The following is a 16,138-nucleotide window of genomic DNA, read 5'->3' as shown; positions in this document are numbered from 1 at the left end:
TCTTTGGGGAAGAAATTTTATTATTTGTTTTTTTTTTATTCACTTGGCCATAAAACTATGTCCGTTGAAATGTTTTAGAAATTTATGTATAGTGTTTTTACTTAAAGGTGAGTAGTGAACACATCCAACACTGCTGTTCTTCAATTTGAAGTCTGACGTACCATTAGATACCTGTACGTTCCTATGAAAAGCTATTTAGGAGAAAATATGTGGGAGTCAGAAAGATGTATTAAATTATTTGAATATCATTGCATTAATGTGTTTTTTAACGTGAAGTAATTTTTTAATAGACTAAAATATAGCAGCTTGTTTAGGCCTTATACTGTGGTTGACATGGAAATACTGTTGTAATTAAACTTGTGGGGTTGAAATACTGGCCCTCTTGAACTCAGTGAGAAAGTTGTTGCAGACTTTGGGTGATAGAGCATTCTAACTAAAATGTTAGCTTTTTTGGTTTTAATTTAGACTTAATGGCTGGTGAATCTCTTTCTACAAACAACAAACTTGACTGTCTCCTTGGAGATTTTTCAGAAAAAGAATCTCATCTCTGTTCACACATGCTAAAAAAAAATTCAAAGGCCAAAATAAGTCTGACTTTCTTAAGGTTTTGATTGTAAAATTTGTGTTTAAATGGACTTTGAACTCTGGATTTACAGGAGTCCGTAATTTCAAGCTTTTTGTAAAACTTCTTCAGACTAATTTGACTGGTTTATAGGGAAGACTACCACACTTGGTTTTGATTACTGATCACCTAGTCAGTGTACTGCACATTAAGGCTAAAAACATTAAGTCATAGAAATCATCTGGTGTTCTGCAGATATACTGAATTTTCCAAGTCGATGCAGCTTTCTAGTCTTCTATGTTGTCATTGCACTGAAGTATATCGCAATCAATACACTTTTAAAATAAACAACCGACAGAGAATGAAAGGGAGCGGGGATTCTGTAATTCAAGCGCACTGGTTTTCATGTCTCATCAGCTCTGGTGGTGGTACACGATAGGAGGTTAGCCTGTACTGATTGCTAACACAGATCACTTTTCTGTTTTCTTCACTTGATTGCTGCAAATTTAACAAAGTATATGGCTCTTCTCCCTTCCTGCTTGGGTAAGATGTACCTGATAATACCTCAGTTAATTCCTGCTCTCCTGTTGCATGTCTGCTTTCTAATTTTACCGCTGTGTGTCCTAACTTTTTTCCTAAAATTTTGCCGATCAAAATAGAGGATTTGGTTTTGGGTTCTGAATATTTTCAGAATGCTTTTGTTTTCAAATATTTATGTTTTCAAAAGCCCTGAAGTAAATTTAGCGCTTCATGAGCGACTGCTTTTGTGCTTTTGCTTTCATGCCTCGAGATTTCAAGAGTTTGCTGTGATGCTTTTTTTTATGCTACCTATTTTTGTTTTATAAACAAAACAGTAAATAGGTTGCATTCCAGTTCTTTCTGTAAAACTTCTTGTGCTTAACTAACACTTCCTTGTCTTGCTGCAGTTTGACATGTCTAACTTTTGCTTCTATCCCATTTCACTCATCTTGCAGGAACCAGGAGGGGTTGGGATCCATAGTTCATGATCGAAAATCTCAGACATTGCCTGTTTCCCGTAACAGAACAGGAATGATGCATGCCAGATTGCAGCAGCTGAGCAGCCTGGATAACTCTCTCACTTTTAACCACAGTAAGTCTCATGACATGTTAACATTCATCATCCTCAACCAGTACCACGACACCAGAGACAGGTCCCAGAGCCACACCAGTGCCTTTCAATGACTTTTATTGTTCTAGGTCAAAGCAATAGCTGGAATCAGTCGGTGGTCTGTTCCCTGCTTTATGGTAGAACAATCAATGCAGGCTGATGCCATAACATGGAGCATGGCTAATTACAGCATATTTTAAATTTGTCTCTTTTTTTTAAGGTATATGCACTTCAACTTTGTGCTGGAGGTGGTTACAAAATGTACTTGTTTCTTTCTATTTGCTTTATTAAGCTTCATTTTTTTTTCCCCACTTGGTCTTATAAATGATTAATCTAAAAGTTAAAATATGCGCTCCGACCACATCTCCATGTTTTGACATCCCTAAATGAGAAATAAGTTTCTTAGAATTTCTGCAGAGATTGTGAAGCCCATGATTTGGTTTGTCTGGAAGTGAAAAAGCGTCCAATAATGAAGTGATTTTTCTGTTTTCAGTGTGAGAAAGATATCAAGTATTCTTGGAATTTCTGTAGACAATGGTAAGATTTAATCAGGTTGAAGTCAGCTTGTATAAGTCTGCTGTATTGAAAACTAAATCTGCTTGTGGCCTATCTTTTTAAACATGCTGCTCTTAAATTGCAAATATACTATATGTAAAGTATTCTGAAGCACCATTTTTTTCGATTTTCAGCTTCAAAAACAATGAAAGTGGTTGACTAATCCAGTAAAATGCAACACTGGTACTGAAAAGAATTGTGTGCAGTAAAGCAATTATTAGAGTTAACTGTCTGTTCACTGTGTTCATCCTGTTATTTTCCAAAGCACATCTAACTGTCTCTTAAAATCTTTTAGCTCATTATCTGTAATATAAAGCAAACATTAGGCTAATTGCACAAGACTTACTACATAGTCTAGTGGAAAAAAAAAATCCCACCAGAGCTCTCTGTTTATAAACGCATTCTTATGCCTGCTTAAATATAAGAAATGCAATTCTTTGATTTTAAAAATATCAGAAAACTCTATATCCCTGTAAATTGCTTTTTTCTTATAATCAGTCTGCTACTGTTGTATCATAATTTCTAGATGTTTTTTGATAAACAAAAGAGATCTTTTACACAATGTGACTACACATTCACAAAGGTAAAATACTTTGTAGATAAAAATTAATTTAAAAAAAACCCAAGTCTCTGGAAAATACATTACACAGCTGTTTCTGGGCCCTGTGCAATGAGATTTCATACTTTCAGAACTTGGCAAAGTTTACAGATTTTTAGGAGACAGTGAGCTGAAAGATTTTAATAAATGCATGCTTATGTAAAAAGAAACTTTCCGTTCTTTTCCATCTGAAGAATATTATGAAGGAAGGTGTCTCATTCAGATAACTGTGTGTGAAGTGATGATAGTTTTTCTTAACGTTGGACGTTTATTGAATATCAGGATATTCCACCTTGTATTGACCAAGGTTTTACAAAGTGAAAATATGTTGCTGTAAAAGCTATGCCAAATGCGAAATTGCTTTTTATATCTTTGGTCTTGCTGTCTAACTTCTACTGTCGTTTAGTTGTCAGTCTGCCTGTATTGTGTTTCCGAAGTTATTTTCAAAATCTGAATAAATCTTGTAAGTATCCTGTATGGGATACATGTGGGATACATACAGGAAGGATATATCTGGTGGAGTCGCTTTACTTGTTTTTAAAATTGTGTTTCTTTGGCAAGATAGTTGTCTATATATGTAAATTATAAAATTATTTTCTCCCTTTCTAATGATTTAAGCAAGGAATAGAACTGAAGTAATGGCATAAGTGAAATTCCACATCTCTGAGGAATTTCAGTGTAGTTTTGCGCTTAATTTGGGGCTGGAAGAGAAGAGGACACTCAGAGTTGTGATATGCAAACATACTGAAATACAGGATAGATACTCTGATCTGTAACAGCAGTATATTAACATAGTCAACCTTGTAATCATTAGAAATTTTCCCATTTGCAGTATTCTTAGGTGGGTTTAAATCCAGTTACTCTGCAGTAGCGTGAATATGTGGGTGCAGGTGTCCATTTTACATGTGGTAACTGCAGTACCATAGTTTCTTCTTAAGTTACATGTGAAGAACAGAATCCAATATGTTAGTTATACGTGAAGAATACAGTATTAGCTTCCCTAAAATAACAGCAAAATGAAAGAAGGATAGTTTTTAGCATGTATATGGAGAAAGCACTGCTAAACCGGCCTTTTAACTCAAACGAATTCAGTGTTCCTTTAAGTTCCTGCCCAGAACTTCTTTCTCTAGTAATAGTGTAGAGTGGTAAATCAGTGACCTATTTATTTGTTGCTCTAAATTATTTATGTGAAGAACAAAATTTGAACTGTTTGGAATTCTGTCCATTGACTACAGTTTTTACTTAGTATTTATTATAAACTTTCCTTATTTCTTTTTATCTGGAATAGCAAACAAGTAATTTCTTTAAAGAATATTTGTCTTCTCCTCTATGCATTTATCAAAACACTCATCTCTTGGTATCATCATTACTGAAATCACAGGCTAACTTAAGTTTTTCTGGTCACCCAGAGGCTATTGCTATGAAAAAGGATTTTTTTTCTTTGAATTTCTTTATGGAAAAGAACACTCTTACTGAAAGAAAAATATTTGGCAAATGGCTGTTGTACTGAAACTTGCTTCCAAATGCCAGTTGTTCCTTTCCATCATTAAAGAGATAAAGGATGTAAGTGGATTGAAACCACAAAGAAAATACATGGGAGGAGGAAAAGGTGAAGGCAGAGAGAGTGCAAAAGACGATAGGAAAGAGATGTATACTTCCTAACAGGAAGAATGTATAAATCCAGAGAAACTGGCGGTTACAGGTGTGTATGTGTAGTTCAGCCAGAGAAGCAAGAAGGTACAGAAAGAAGTGGCCAGGTGTCATTGTAAAGGAATATGTCATTTCTTCTGTTCTTTTCTTGGTCTCAACAAGTTTGTCATTGTCATTGATTTAGTGATGCTAAGTTGACTGTAAATCTAACTCATAAACAAGATCCAGAGCAAATTTTTATAGAGCAACCGGAGCATGTTTGTCAGTCTGGTTCTTAAAGATCAACGTTAGGGAACATAAGCAATACATACCCAGTGCTGAAGCAGGATATGTTAGTAAAATTCTTTAAATACAATATGGAGCTAGAAGCTATATTTATTAAATATTTATTAAATATTATTGCATGGTATTGCTACAGTGCAGAACTAATTACTTCAGCTGAATGTAAGTACATGATTGTATTCCTTCAGCTCTTAGTGTTTTGTATATTTATAATGCTTAACTTATGATTGACTTTGACATCATTATAACATCGCTAAATTACCAATACATATTTTTAGCTGTAACTCCATCCTACTGTGATGCTTAATTTAAGAATATATATCTGTGTGTATATATATAACTGTGTACATTTATGTGCATACAAGGGTATAAATACATGCATGTATTTATACATGCATGTATTAAACATGAGGGATTTATTGTTTTAACTGCTGTTTAATGCTTCTATTGTTGACATTTCTACTTAGTATATTTTATGATCTTGTGCAAATTATGTTAGAATAATTATATGCACATATCTGAAAAATATTTAAATGCATATGAATTAATTTTCTGCATTGAACACTAACTATTGTCAGGCTTTTTACTTCTTAATCATTTCCTAGTACAGCAAGACTTTTGGAAATAAGGAACATTTAAATGGGTATATCCAGCACTTATACTTCATTTGAAATTTCTGTAGGCTATGGCCATTCAGATGCAGATGTTCTTCACCAGTCTTTACTTGAAGCAAACATTGCCACTGAAGTTTGCCTTACAATTCTGGATACTCTGTCATTATTCACAATGGCTTTTAAGGTTTGTTTTTTACTTGGTGTTAACATCTCCAATCATTATATTTCAGAAAAAAAAAATAAATCTATATTTTAAATTGTATGTTATAGTCTAGTAATGTAGCATTGCATATGTAGCATTGTATTTAATAATAGTGTTGTGTAAAAGCTGATAACCTGTTGCAGCAAGTTGCTTTGGGTTCAGTTACACATTTCACAGAGATTCCTTACTGATCAGCAGTAATCAATGGGAAAAGCTCCTTCCTCATTCAATCTTCCTAAAAATATTTCTAGAAGCTTTAGTGGCTACATGTGGGGTGAAAGATCTATTGTACAGCAAAACCGTAATTCATAATCGAACACTATCAGACTTGTATATTGAACTTGCCTTCTTCTCATATTAAGTCCCTCATTAATTAACTAATTTGTGTGTGTTTCTTTTCTGTAAATTTATTTCAATTGTCCACTAAGAAGATTTAATTTTAGTTGTATTGGTTACTGTAGCTCTCCTGTGGAATATTTTTATAGAGTACCTACTTGCATACCCTTCCTGTCTGTTTTTTCTGAGCTTTTCCAAACATCAAAGGTGAAGCTATAAAACAGAAGGATAGTATTAATAGCTCTAGCTTGTTTCTCCCCTAATTAGAGCAGTGGACCTCTTTGTATCCAAATCCTTGCTTGAAGATTCATATTTAGTGTCTTACCTTAATCTACTTATGAAAACATGAGCTTATAATGAGATTCATTTCATTACTAATTTAATTAGATAGAGTTTAGAACCTGTTCTGTCTGCAGACTTCATGACAGAATTTAAAATGAAGATACCTAGTTTTAAAGATTTAAAGAAGAATGAATACTAATCTTATAGTTATCAGCTGCCCATCACACTTGGAATGACAGTGCTTCAAGGTTATCTGTATGTCATATGTTGAGAAAGTAGGTAAGAGTATATTAGGGTAGTCTACAAGATCCAAACAAAACAGCTAGGACAATCAGGAGCTTCTATTCTATCAACTGCACTAAAATACATAAAATCATAGAATCATAGGGTGGTGTGGGTTGGAAGAGACCTTGAAAGATCATCCAGTCCAACTACCCTGCCATGACCAGGGGCATCTTTCTCTAGACCAGGTTGCTCAGAGCCCTGTCCAACCTGACCTTGAATGTCTGCAGGGTTGGGCCATCCACAGCTTCTCTGGGCAACCTGTGCCAGTGTCTCCCCACCCTCATAAAAAAAAAAAAAAAAAAAAAAAAAAAAAATTTCTCCTTATGTCCAGTCTAAATCTAGCCTCTTTCAACTTAAAACTGCTGTCCCTTGTTCTGTCACTACAGGCCTTGGTAAAAAGTCTCTCTCCCTTTCTTGTAAACCACCTTTATATACTGAAAGGCCACAATAAGATCAGTTTGGAGCCTCCACTTCTCCTGGCTAAACAACCTCAACTCTCTTCACAGGAGAGGTGTTCAATCCCTCTGACCGTTTTTGTAACTCTCCTGTGGACCTGCTCTAATATGTCTGTGTCTTTCATGTACTAGGGACCTGAGAGCTGGATGCATTACACCAGGTGGTGTCTCTCCAGAGTGGAGCAGAAGGGCAGAATCACCTCCCTTGACCTGCTGGCCATGTTACTTTTGATGCAGCCCGGGATACAACTGGCCTTCTGGGCTGCAAGTGCACATTGCCAGCTCATGTCCAATCTTTCATCCACCAGTACCTCCAAGTCCTTCTTATCAGGGCTGCTCTCAATCCCTTCATCCCTCAGCCTGTACTGATACTACAGATTGCCCTTACCCATGTGCAGGATCTTGCACTTTGCCTTGTTGAGCTTTCTGAAGGTTCACTTCTCAAGCCACTGAAGGCCCCTCTGGATTGCGTGCTACAGCCAAATCAAGTGCATCACTCAGCTTGGTGTCATCAGCATACTTGCTGAGGGTGCACTTTGATCCCACTGTCCATGTCACTGGTGAAAGTACTAAATAATACTGCTCCCAGTACAGACGCTTGAGGGGCACCACTCATCACCGGTTTCCACTTTGAGCCGTTGAGTGTTAATATTTAGATGCAGCCATCCAGCTAATTCCTTATCCTTCTGACAGTCCAAGCCCATATGTTTCCAATTTAGTGGCAAGAATGCTGTGGGGGACCATATCGGAGACCTTACTGAAGTCCAGATAGATGATATCCATAGCTTGTCTACTGATGTGGTCACCCCATTACAAAAGGCCACTAGATTAGTAATATCAATCTGCTTCTTTTGGGAATGTTATATAGAAGGCCAAACAATTTTTTTTTTTTTTCCTCAAGATCATCTCTCACTGGTGGGGTTCAAGATCTCCCTTATCTATTCCAGCAGGGAAATCTCAAGTTATATCTGCTTCTTGGTGGAATTTTAACTGATCCTGTGTGAATTCCTACTACTCTAGGGGGTTCTAGTGAACTTCCTACGTCTGATGTTGGGACATCTGAAGAAAGGGTGTTATATGAATTTCCTCATAATGATAGGGGTTTGTAAAACGACATTTCTTTATTTTGCTACAAATCTGGAAGTAGTAAGCCTTACAGTCCTTTAGAACTTACAGTTAGGTGTTTAGGTTTGGGTCATCTACAGAGATGTGTATACTGTTCCAAGAGTTAAAACTTTTTCTTGTGACCAAATAGGCTGGCTTATATTCAACCATTTATGTCTAGCATCCTCTAAAATAACCCACCTGTGGCTTCACTGCATGGCAGTTAGTGTTCTGCAAGTCACGTTATCAGAATGGCTTTTAATGGAATCATAGAATCTTTTTGGTTGGAAGAGACCCTTGAGATCATCAAGTCCAACCATAACCCAACTCTAGCACTAAACCATGTCCCTAAGAGTATCATCTAAACATCTTTTAAACACCTCCAGGGATGCTGACTCCACCATTTCCCTTCAATTTGTAATACTGAGGAACATCCAAAATGCCTAGGGCTATGCTGAAATTCTTTAGGCTGAAGAAATTCTTCTGTATCTCCATGAATAGATCTCTGCAGTTAGACATCTCTTCCATGTTTGAGAGAGCTTGAGGCATGCTACAAGAGCCCAGGACTATACTGGGCCTCAAACAGCTTTCTGAAAAAAAAAAAAAAAAAAAAAAAAAAAAAAAAAAAGAAAAAGTTTATTTAGATTATTTGAGTTAATAGTTAATATTGCCTTAAAACTTACTTGAGATAGTAATGGAGCTGCCTTACAGCATGCCATTTGGTAGTAATGACAAGGAAAAGTGGAATGTGCCAAGGGGAGTTGTAGATGGTGTTGGAGGACCAGTGGAGTCAGAGGGAGCAGTACTTACATGATCCTCTCAGTTCTGGACATCCTGGACTGGATCGAGCAGCCCCTGAATTGATTAATCTCTTTTAGTGTTTTGGAAGAGGAGAGACCTTGTTTTGTCCAAGTCCTGTAGGAACCTCATGCATATGCTCAGGGAACAAAGGGAGAAAACAGGTCCCCAGGGCAAAACAGCAGCAATATGAACTGTTAAAAGCAGATGCACGGCCAGTACCTGTGCTATAGGAATTGAAGAAGACCAGGTTTTTAAAAGAAGTTTGAAGGGAAGGCAGCTGTTGGTGATACAGAAATCAAACCCTGTGTGTTGCATGCCTTAGAATGAGCTTTGCAATATTGGTGCAGGTAAAACTCTGAAAACTGACATCTTCATCCTTATGAACCCTTTCAGTTTTAGTTCTAGGATAGTAATGAAAGATGGTGAGTGGTTGGGGGGTTGGTTTGAGGAGAGTCTGAGAGCATTGTAGTAGAGGTACTCCTATAAGAAAATTAGTGTCCAAGCTTCTAAAGCCAGTTGTAACCAAAGTGTGTTGATAGTTTGAGTTTGCCTCTCAGCTGTTAATAGCAATTGAGTTAACTAACAGCTGTTTAAAAACAGTCATGTTCTATAAGTATTCAGAAGCCAAGACTTTATTTATAAGAAAGACTGATGAATTGTTAGAAATATCAAATTAAAATTCAGATATGTTTGTATTATGAAACATCTTGGTAATACTATGCAGATTTTTTTCTTTCATTTCCTGCTTTTGAATGATCTGTGTATGTTCTTAGAAGACTATAAACGTATCACTGTATAAAACTTCTAAATTCTCATTGTCAATTTAAAGAATCAACTACTGACTGATCATGGGCATAATCCACTGATGAAGAAAGTATTTGATGTATACCTCTGCTTCCTTCAAAAGAATCAGTCTGAAACATCATTGAAAAATGTCTTCATTGCTTTAAGGGCTCTTATTTTTAAGGTAAGAAGTTTTAAAGTAATTAATCTTCAAGCACTTATCCAGTTTTATAGTTAACAATATACTATGTAAAAATTTAAGAACGAAACTCCCAAATTAAAGTTGGTGAATAAGGATTGACCTGATCCCAACACTGTGGAATAATTGTCCTTTGAATTGCTGTAAAAATTGGTTTGTGTTGTGAACTACTACAACTGTCTTTTTTTTTTTTCCTACAGTTTGGGAATATTAATATATTCTTGTTTTTTCTTGACATGCTTATTTTATCAAGAACTGAAGCTAATTTTAATTAATAACTTCTTTTCTGCTTTTTCCTCAGTTTCCTTCTACCTTTTATGAAGGTAGAGCTGATATGTGTTCTGCACTATGCTATGAAATTCTGAAGTATTGTAATTCCAAATTGAGTTCAATTCGTACTGAAGCTTCACAGTTACTGTACTTCTTAATGAGAAATAATTTTGATTACACAGGGAAGAAGTCTTTTGTTAGGACGCATCTGCAAGTTAGTGTACTTTATTTTTCTATTTTTCGTGTTGTTTAGATATTGGATTGCCTGTATTTGTAGATGTACAATTGCATATCAGTGTGTAAAGCCCTATCAGATAAAGACATAAAAGTAATTTTTTATTCAAGCAAGGCTGGTACTATTCTAAAAGTCAGAAGATGGCAATAAAAGTGTGTTCAGTAGTGGGAAATACAATTTAATGGCCTTGTGTTTTATAGGGAATAATTCGTATGTGTGAGTAGCAAATGTTCTGGTTTGTAGATGTTATTTTGCTTGTTAAACAGCATACCCTGTTGCATCTGAATGCAGCACAAGCACCTAAAAGACTAAAATAAAACAAATACATAGAAAGTCAGGAACAATAGTTTACTACATTTATGGCTTCTGGCTAGTTCACCTAGCAATTATCTTGAGACCAGAGGATGCTTCTGCATTCCATGTGCATGAGCTTGCTTTTTCTTCCCAGTGTTATTTTACAGGTAATTTTGAAAAAAAAAATCAAATATAATTTCAATTACGGAAATAATCTTTCAATTAAAAAGAACAAAACTTCCTTTGTAATTGCTTCATAGGTACATCTCAAGAGTATTTCATTAAATATGCACTAACAAGACATTTGTTTCTGTCAAGGTTATTATTTCAGTAAGCCAGTTAATTGCTGATGTTGTTGGAATTGGAGGAACTAGATTTCAGCAGTCTCTTTCCATCATCAATAATTGTGCCAACAACGACAGAATTATAAAGGTCTGTTTTTATTCTTTCCATATGGTACAAAAGATGCTTGAAAACTCCTTCATAGTGTCTTTTGCATTTACGTTTCAACTTCTATTTTGCAAAAAAATAGAAAAAGCTAGTCATTAACCTGACTTCTCCATGCTTTAGCACACTACATTCCCTTCTGATGTTAAGGATTTAACAAAACGGATTCGTACCGTACTGATGGCTACGGCTCAGATGAAGGAGCATGAGAATGATCCCGAAATGCTTGTAGACCTTCAGTACAGTTTGGCAAAGTCTTATGCTAGTACACCTGAACTAAGGAAGACGTGGTTAGACAGCATGGCAAGGATCCATGTTAAAAATGGAGATCTTTCTGAGGTAAGAGAAAGAAACAAAACAAAACAAAACAGACTATATTTTGGCTTTGTAATAAGCTTAAGCTTATCTTTCTTGAAACTGAATGTGCTATGAATTGTTAGTGTGTAATATGGTAAGCATTTTTAGTAAAATTTGGATTGTTAGTAGATCAGTTTGAAGGACTGATAAGTTTGGGGTTTTTTCTCCTACCCAAGTACATTTAAAAATGACTTCTGATTACTTATGTAAGGTATATGTTTAACTACAGTAGTTGACATGCTACTAAGCCAGGAATGCTTAATGCAAGCCATGTAAGACACAGACCTGCTACTTTGAAATATTTTTGTTATCAGTTGCTAAAACTCGTAGCACCACTCCTTAAATTCCTCTCCAGTTGCCGTTAGAGAATTAGCTTGATTCAATTCCAGACTACTTACTAAAAAAACTCCCAATGTTCTTAAAATTGACAAATTGCCATTTTTTTGTCGGAAAAAAGAAAGCTATATGATTTCGCCATGCTCTTAAAATAGTTAATTCTAGCAAAAGGGAGAGTTGGGAGGGGGGATTTTGAGATGTCTTGATGCAAGTATTTTATCAGCATACACAGTTTTGAATTTTGTCTCTTTCTGAAAGTTTGTTTCATTTGAAAGTAAATCACGTTTATCACATCACTGAATTTCATAAATATGTCTGTTAAACTTAGCATCATGTCAGCAAGTAACTATCTCCAAGAAACAACAGCTGCTGTCTTTCTTATACCTTAGTACTAGAATTTTTTTTCTATATGGTAGCAACGCAGAAGGCATATACAATACTCTGTTTTTAGCTTGTATTTTGAAGGAAACATCATCTGCTCTCTGAAAAAACAAGCTGGTTTAGTCCTTTTCAGTTCTGTTTTTCATTTTTTGTTTAAAAACAGTCTTTGACTATATGGCTAGATGAGAACGTTTGTAAATCACCAAGCCAAACACCACACTAAGTATGACTTAGAGAGAATTTCTGACAGATACGCTTTTTTCCTTCAACTCCAGTGTCCTGACATTCTGCAGCCTCCACCTGTTAACTGTTGAACTTGGACTTACGGTTAGAATAACAGTTTGCTGTAAGCCTAAACCTTTTTAGTAAAAGAAGAATCTTGAATCTTTTTTTCTGTTCTTTCTGTGGAGAAAAATGATCAGTGTCAACTTCATAAAACATTTCAAATATTTGAAGGCTACTATGTCCCTCTTCTTTTTCTTCTGTTTTCCAGACTATAGCAACCAAATTCCTTCAAATTCCATTCATAGGTCAGATCTCTCCTCTTTTTCTTTTGCTACTTTCATATGATCTGTTGCCATTTTTTCCCTACATTTTTTCTTGATCTGGAGCCAAAAGGCAGACAGAACAGCTTAGCAGAAGAATGATCAAATGTTGAGTAGAATAATTAATAGCTCTTTAGTTTCACATAACACTTAAAATACACCCCTAAAAGAGATTTTCCTGGTTTTTAATATATCATGGCATTCTTACCTTGCAATCTGTGATCCATTGTCACTCTTGTTCTGTCCTGCTGTCCGTGCTTGGGTGAAAACTGGATGCTCTTGCATAGTTATTGTTTGACATACATGAGGTGGAGAAGTCTTACACTAGTTATAGGACATCTCCTGCAAAGCAGCAAAAACAAAAACCAAAGAAATTATCTCAGGGGAGAGCTCTTGTATACCTTATTTGTAGCAGTTCCATTATAATTGTAAGATTTTTACTCTTTCTGTTTTAGGCGGCAATGTGCTATGTCCACGTAGCAGCACTGGTTGCAGAATATCTCACAAGAAAAGGTATGATTTTGAAACCTTGCTGTAATGTGTGGAGGTTTTTTTTCATTATAGTTTAGGAAAAGCAGTAGTTTCCCTGAGGAAGTTGTAGGCATTTCAGTGTTCACCAAGGGAAAGATTCTGACCTAACCAAATGGCATATTCACATATTTAAGAACACACTTGCACATCTAAGGGGCAGCATGTCAGATGAAAGTAAAGTAAAACTTTAGGAAAGTAAAAACTTTAATTTTACACCAAGAGCTGAAGTCAGACCCTTTCTAAGGCTAACTTAGCAGTGAATATTATTGTTGCAACAAGTAGTCTCTCACTGCGTATAGGGAAACCTGGCATTGCCAGAGAAGTCAAAATCAATTTGTACAGGTTTTTAGATGCTCAGTAAGTAAGAGCCCAGATATTAACGTTTGTGGTGTTTTTTAAAACCTATTTATACTTACACAGGAATCTGAGCTCTAGTGTTCTAATCATGCAGTGGGAGACCGGGTGTTTTTTATTTATTTGTTAATTTCATGGTAAGTATATTTAAATACGGCTTCTGTCTTATCCAGCATCACAAAATGGCCTAATGTTATCCTGGTGGAGAAAAGTGAATTTGTCTATTTTTCTTTTTCAATGATAGGGATGTTTAGGCAAGGTTGTACTGCTTTCAGAGTAATCACACCTAATATAGATGAAGAGGCTTCAATGATGGAGGATGTTGGAATGCAAGATGTTCACTTCAATGAAGTAAGTAAACAAATGGGTATTAGAATTGATGCACATTGAAGTGCCGTTTGTTTTTCCAAGTTTTGTCTTTCAATCCAGAGGCTGACTAATATGATGGATGTTACAATTGTTTTCTTAGCCGCTGTTCTTATCCTAAAACCAAAATACAATTTTCTGTGAGCCGTCCCAGCTTTAGAGAATTTACTGTATACGTATATTTTAAATACAGCACTAGCACATCAACTCAACACCACTACTGGCATAAAAATAAGTAAAACATATTTTTAAGTTAGTTGACAGGATGAACACTAACGTGGCTTATTTATTAGAGTTTAAAAGACCTGGTTTTTGTTTTTAAACTGGCTTGTATTGCGATTGTTACAGCACCATCCACCATGAAAATGTGTTCACTGCTTTTTGCTGGTTTACATTTTTCCTAAGCAAATATGCCATAACAATGAAACTGGCCTTACTGACACCAGACTTGCATCAATGTTTGTTTTTCTGGCTTAAGTTTCACTCCTTGTGTCTTTGCTGATCCATTTGTGCTGGTTCTGCAGCAAATTTTACTGTTAAGAAGCCTATATGAAAAGATGATTAAAAACTTGCTCACAAAGAGCTACGTGTACACTATGTATTTGCTAGTATACGTGGGGGAGGGACAGACCACTACTTGCACGAGCTGTGTTGGAAAAATCCCTGGTGTGTAAGCATAATTGTACAACAGAAATGTTTTACTTTTTTGTTTTATTTTTTTTTATATGGCAAAGGTGTATGACAAAAATTATTTAGCTGTGCAAATTGTGGCTGTATGAATGGATTTAGGAGGAGCAGATCGAAGACTTAGTGGTTTAAGCCTGGATTTAGGCCTTGGGCACATGTGTTTTACTCCTAAGTTCTGGTACTGCTTTGCTCTATAGTTTTAAGACAAAAATTATTGACTTGACACTGGAAAGGCAGGAGTTGGAATTACTTCTTTTTCTTTCCAAAGGCATTCAATAGCAGATTGATGTTTTTGTTTGTTTGTTTTAATTTGTGCTGTATTCTTTACATTCCCCTGAACCAGCATGGAATTTAGCATGTTACTCAAAGCAAAAGCTGCTCTAAGTGAGACAAGAAGTGGGTTTCTAGCGACTACAGTTGACAGAAACTTTAGTTAGAAATTCTGGTCAGTGTCTACCCGACAAACCATTTGTCAGAGCTGCATTCTTTTGTATTTTGTAAATTGGAATGCCTTTATTTTTTCTAATTAGGCAGCTCCTGCAAAAAGGCTACGCTGTTTTTTCTAGGTCATTGAACCCTACATGAATTTATTTCCATTTCTCAGTATTTCCATGGAATGGAAGTAAGCCAAGAGCAAAATTATAAGCCTACAGAGCTTGCAGAGGGATCAGATGTTGCCAAATTTCATTTTTCTCTGCATGCAACCTTTTTTAAACTTAACTGTGTAGTGGTCTAGCTGATCAAATATTGAAAAAAGTTACTGTTGTTCAAATAACTTCTAGTTCACCCCAGGAATAGTAATAATAGGGAAGAACTGGTTTGGTTTAGTAGACTGAAAATCATGGATAAATTAAGATGACTGGTATGTTACAGAAATACTTCAAAACAGGTTGCTTCATGGATAGGAACATATTTATGTATGAGGTGCTTTCTTATTATGTTCTTATGTAAGCAAAACTATATTAGTCTAAGAAGAAAAAAAAAAAATCATATGCCAGATCAGTTGGGTAGAGAAATCAGAAAGCAGAAACATGTATTTCAAGCTGTACCTTACTACCGCTGAGCAAAACGGTGCTCTGATGGGAATTCCTTCTGTACGTGATAACAAGAGTCGTGTGGAATTTCTTTCTTAAAACTTGAGATCTCCCTGGATGCTAGTTACTGTAGACTTACATCTCCAAAAGAATAATTCCAAGTATGGGGGGTTGGAGGGAGATCCCTCCGTGTTTCTAAAAGGAGCAAAACATCTTTTATATTCTCCAGTTTACATAAAGTAAAGGGAAGTGATCCTTCCCCTGTACTCTGCATTGGTGAGGCCACACCTGGAGTATTGTGTTCAGTTCTGGGCCCCTCAGTTCAGGAAAGACACTGAAGTGCTGGAGCGGGTCCAGAGAAGAGCAACACGACTGGTGAAGGGACTTGAACATAAGACCTATGAGGAGAGGCTGAGGGAGCTGGGGTTGTTTAGTCTAGAGAAGAGGAGGCTTAGAGGTGACCT

The 16,138-nt window shown here is 36.0% G+C and overlaps 1 protein-coding gene across 17 annotated transcripts in view; it reads left to right on the top strand.

The window, feature by feature from the left end:
- DOCK9 (dedicator of cytokinesis 9) overlaps positions 1–16,138 on the top strand; it is a 124,485-nt gene that overhangs the window by 93,177 nt on the left and 15,170 nt on the right. For 7 of the 17 annotated variants that reach the window (XM_065057439.1, XM_065057482.1, XM_065057388.1 and 4 more), the window contains 8 exons: positions 1,537–1,673; positions 5,459–5,574; positions 9,685–9,822; positions 10,139–10,321; positions 10,955–11,068; positions 11,207–11,422; positions 13,158–13,215; positions 13,832–13,938. In XM_065057439.1, coding sequence (XP_064913511.1) covers positions 1,537–1,673; positions 5,459–5,574; positions 9,685–9,822; positions 10,139–10,321; positions 10,955–11,068; positions 11,207–11,422; positions 13,158–13,215; positions 13,832–13,938 — 1,069 coding nt within the window. Of the gene's footprint in view, positions 1–1,536; positions 1,674–2,184; positions 2,229–5,458; positions 5,575–9,684; positions 9,823–10,138; positions 10,322–10,954; positions 11,069–11,206; positions 11,423–13,157; positions 13,216–13,831; positions 13,939–16,138 lie in introns of all 17 variants that reach the window. The other 10 variants (XM_065057501.1, XM_065057419.1, XM_065057518.1 and 7 more) reach the window with 2 other exon arrangements.

This window comes from Columba livia, chromosome 1 (assembly GCF_036013475.1).
Source record: "Columba livia isolate bColLiv1 breed racing homer chromosome 1, bColLiv1.pat.W.v2, whole genome shotgun sequence".
NCBI classification, from domain to species: Eukaryota; Metazoa; Chordata; class Aves; order Columbiformes; family Columbidae; genus Columba; species Columba livia.
Note: the sequence above shows the minus strand (reverse complement) of the source record. Positions and strands in the feature narration are given on the sequence as shown.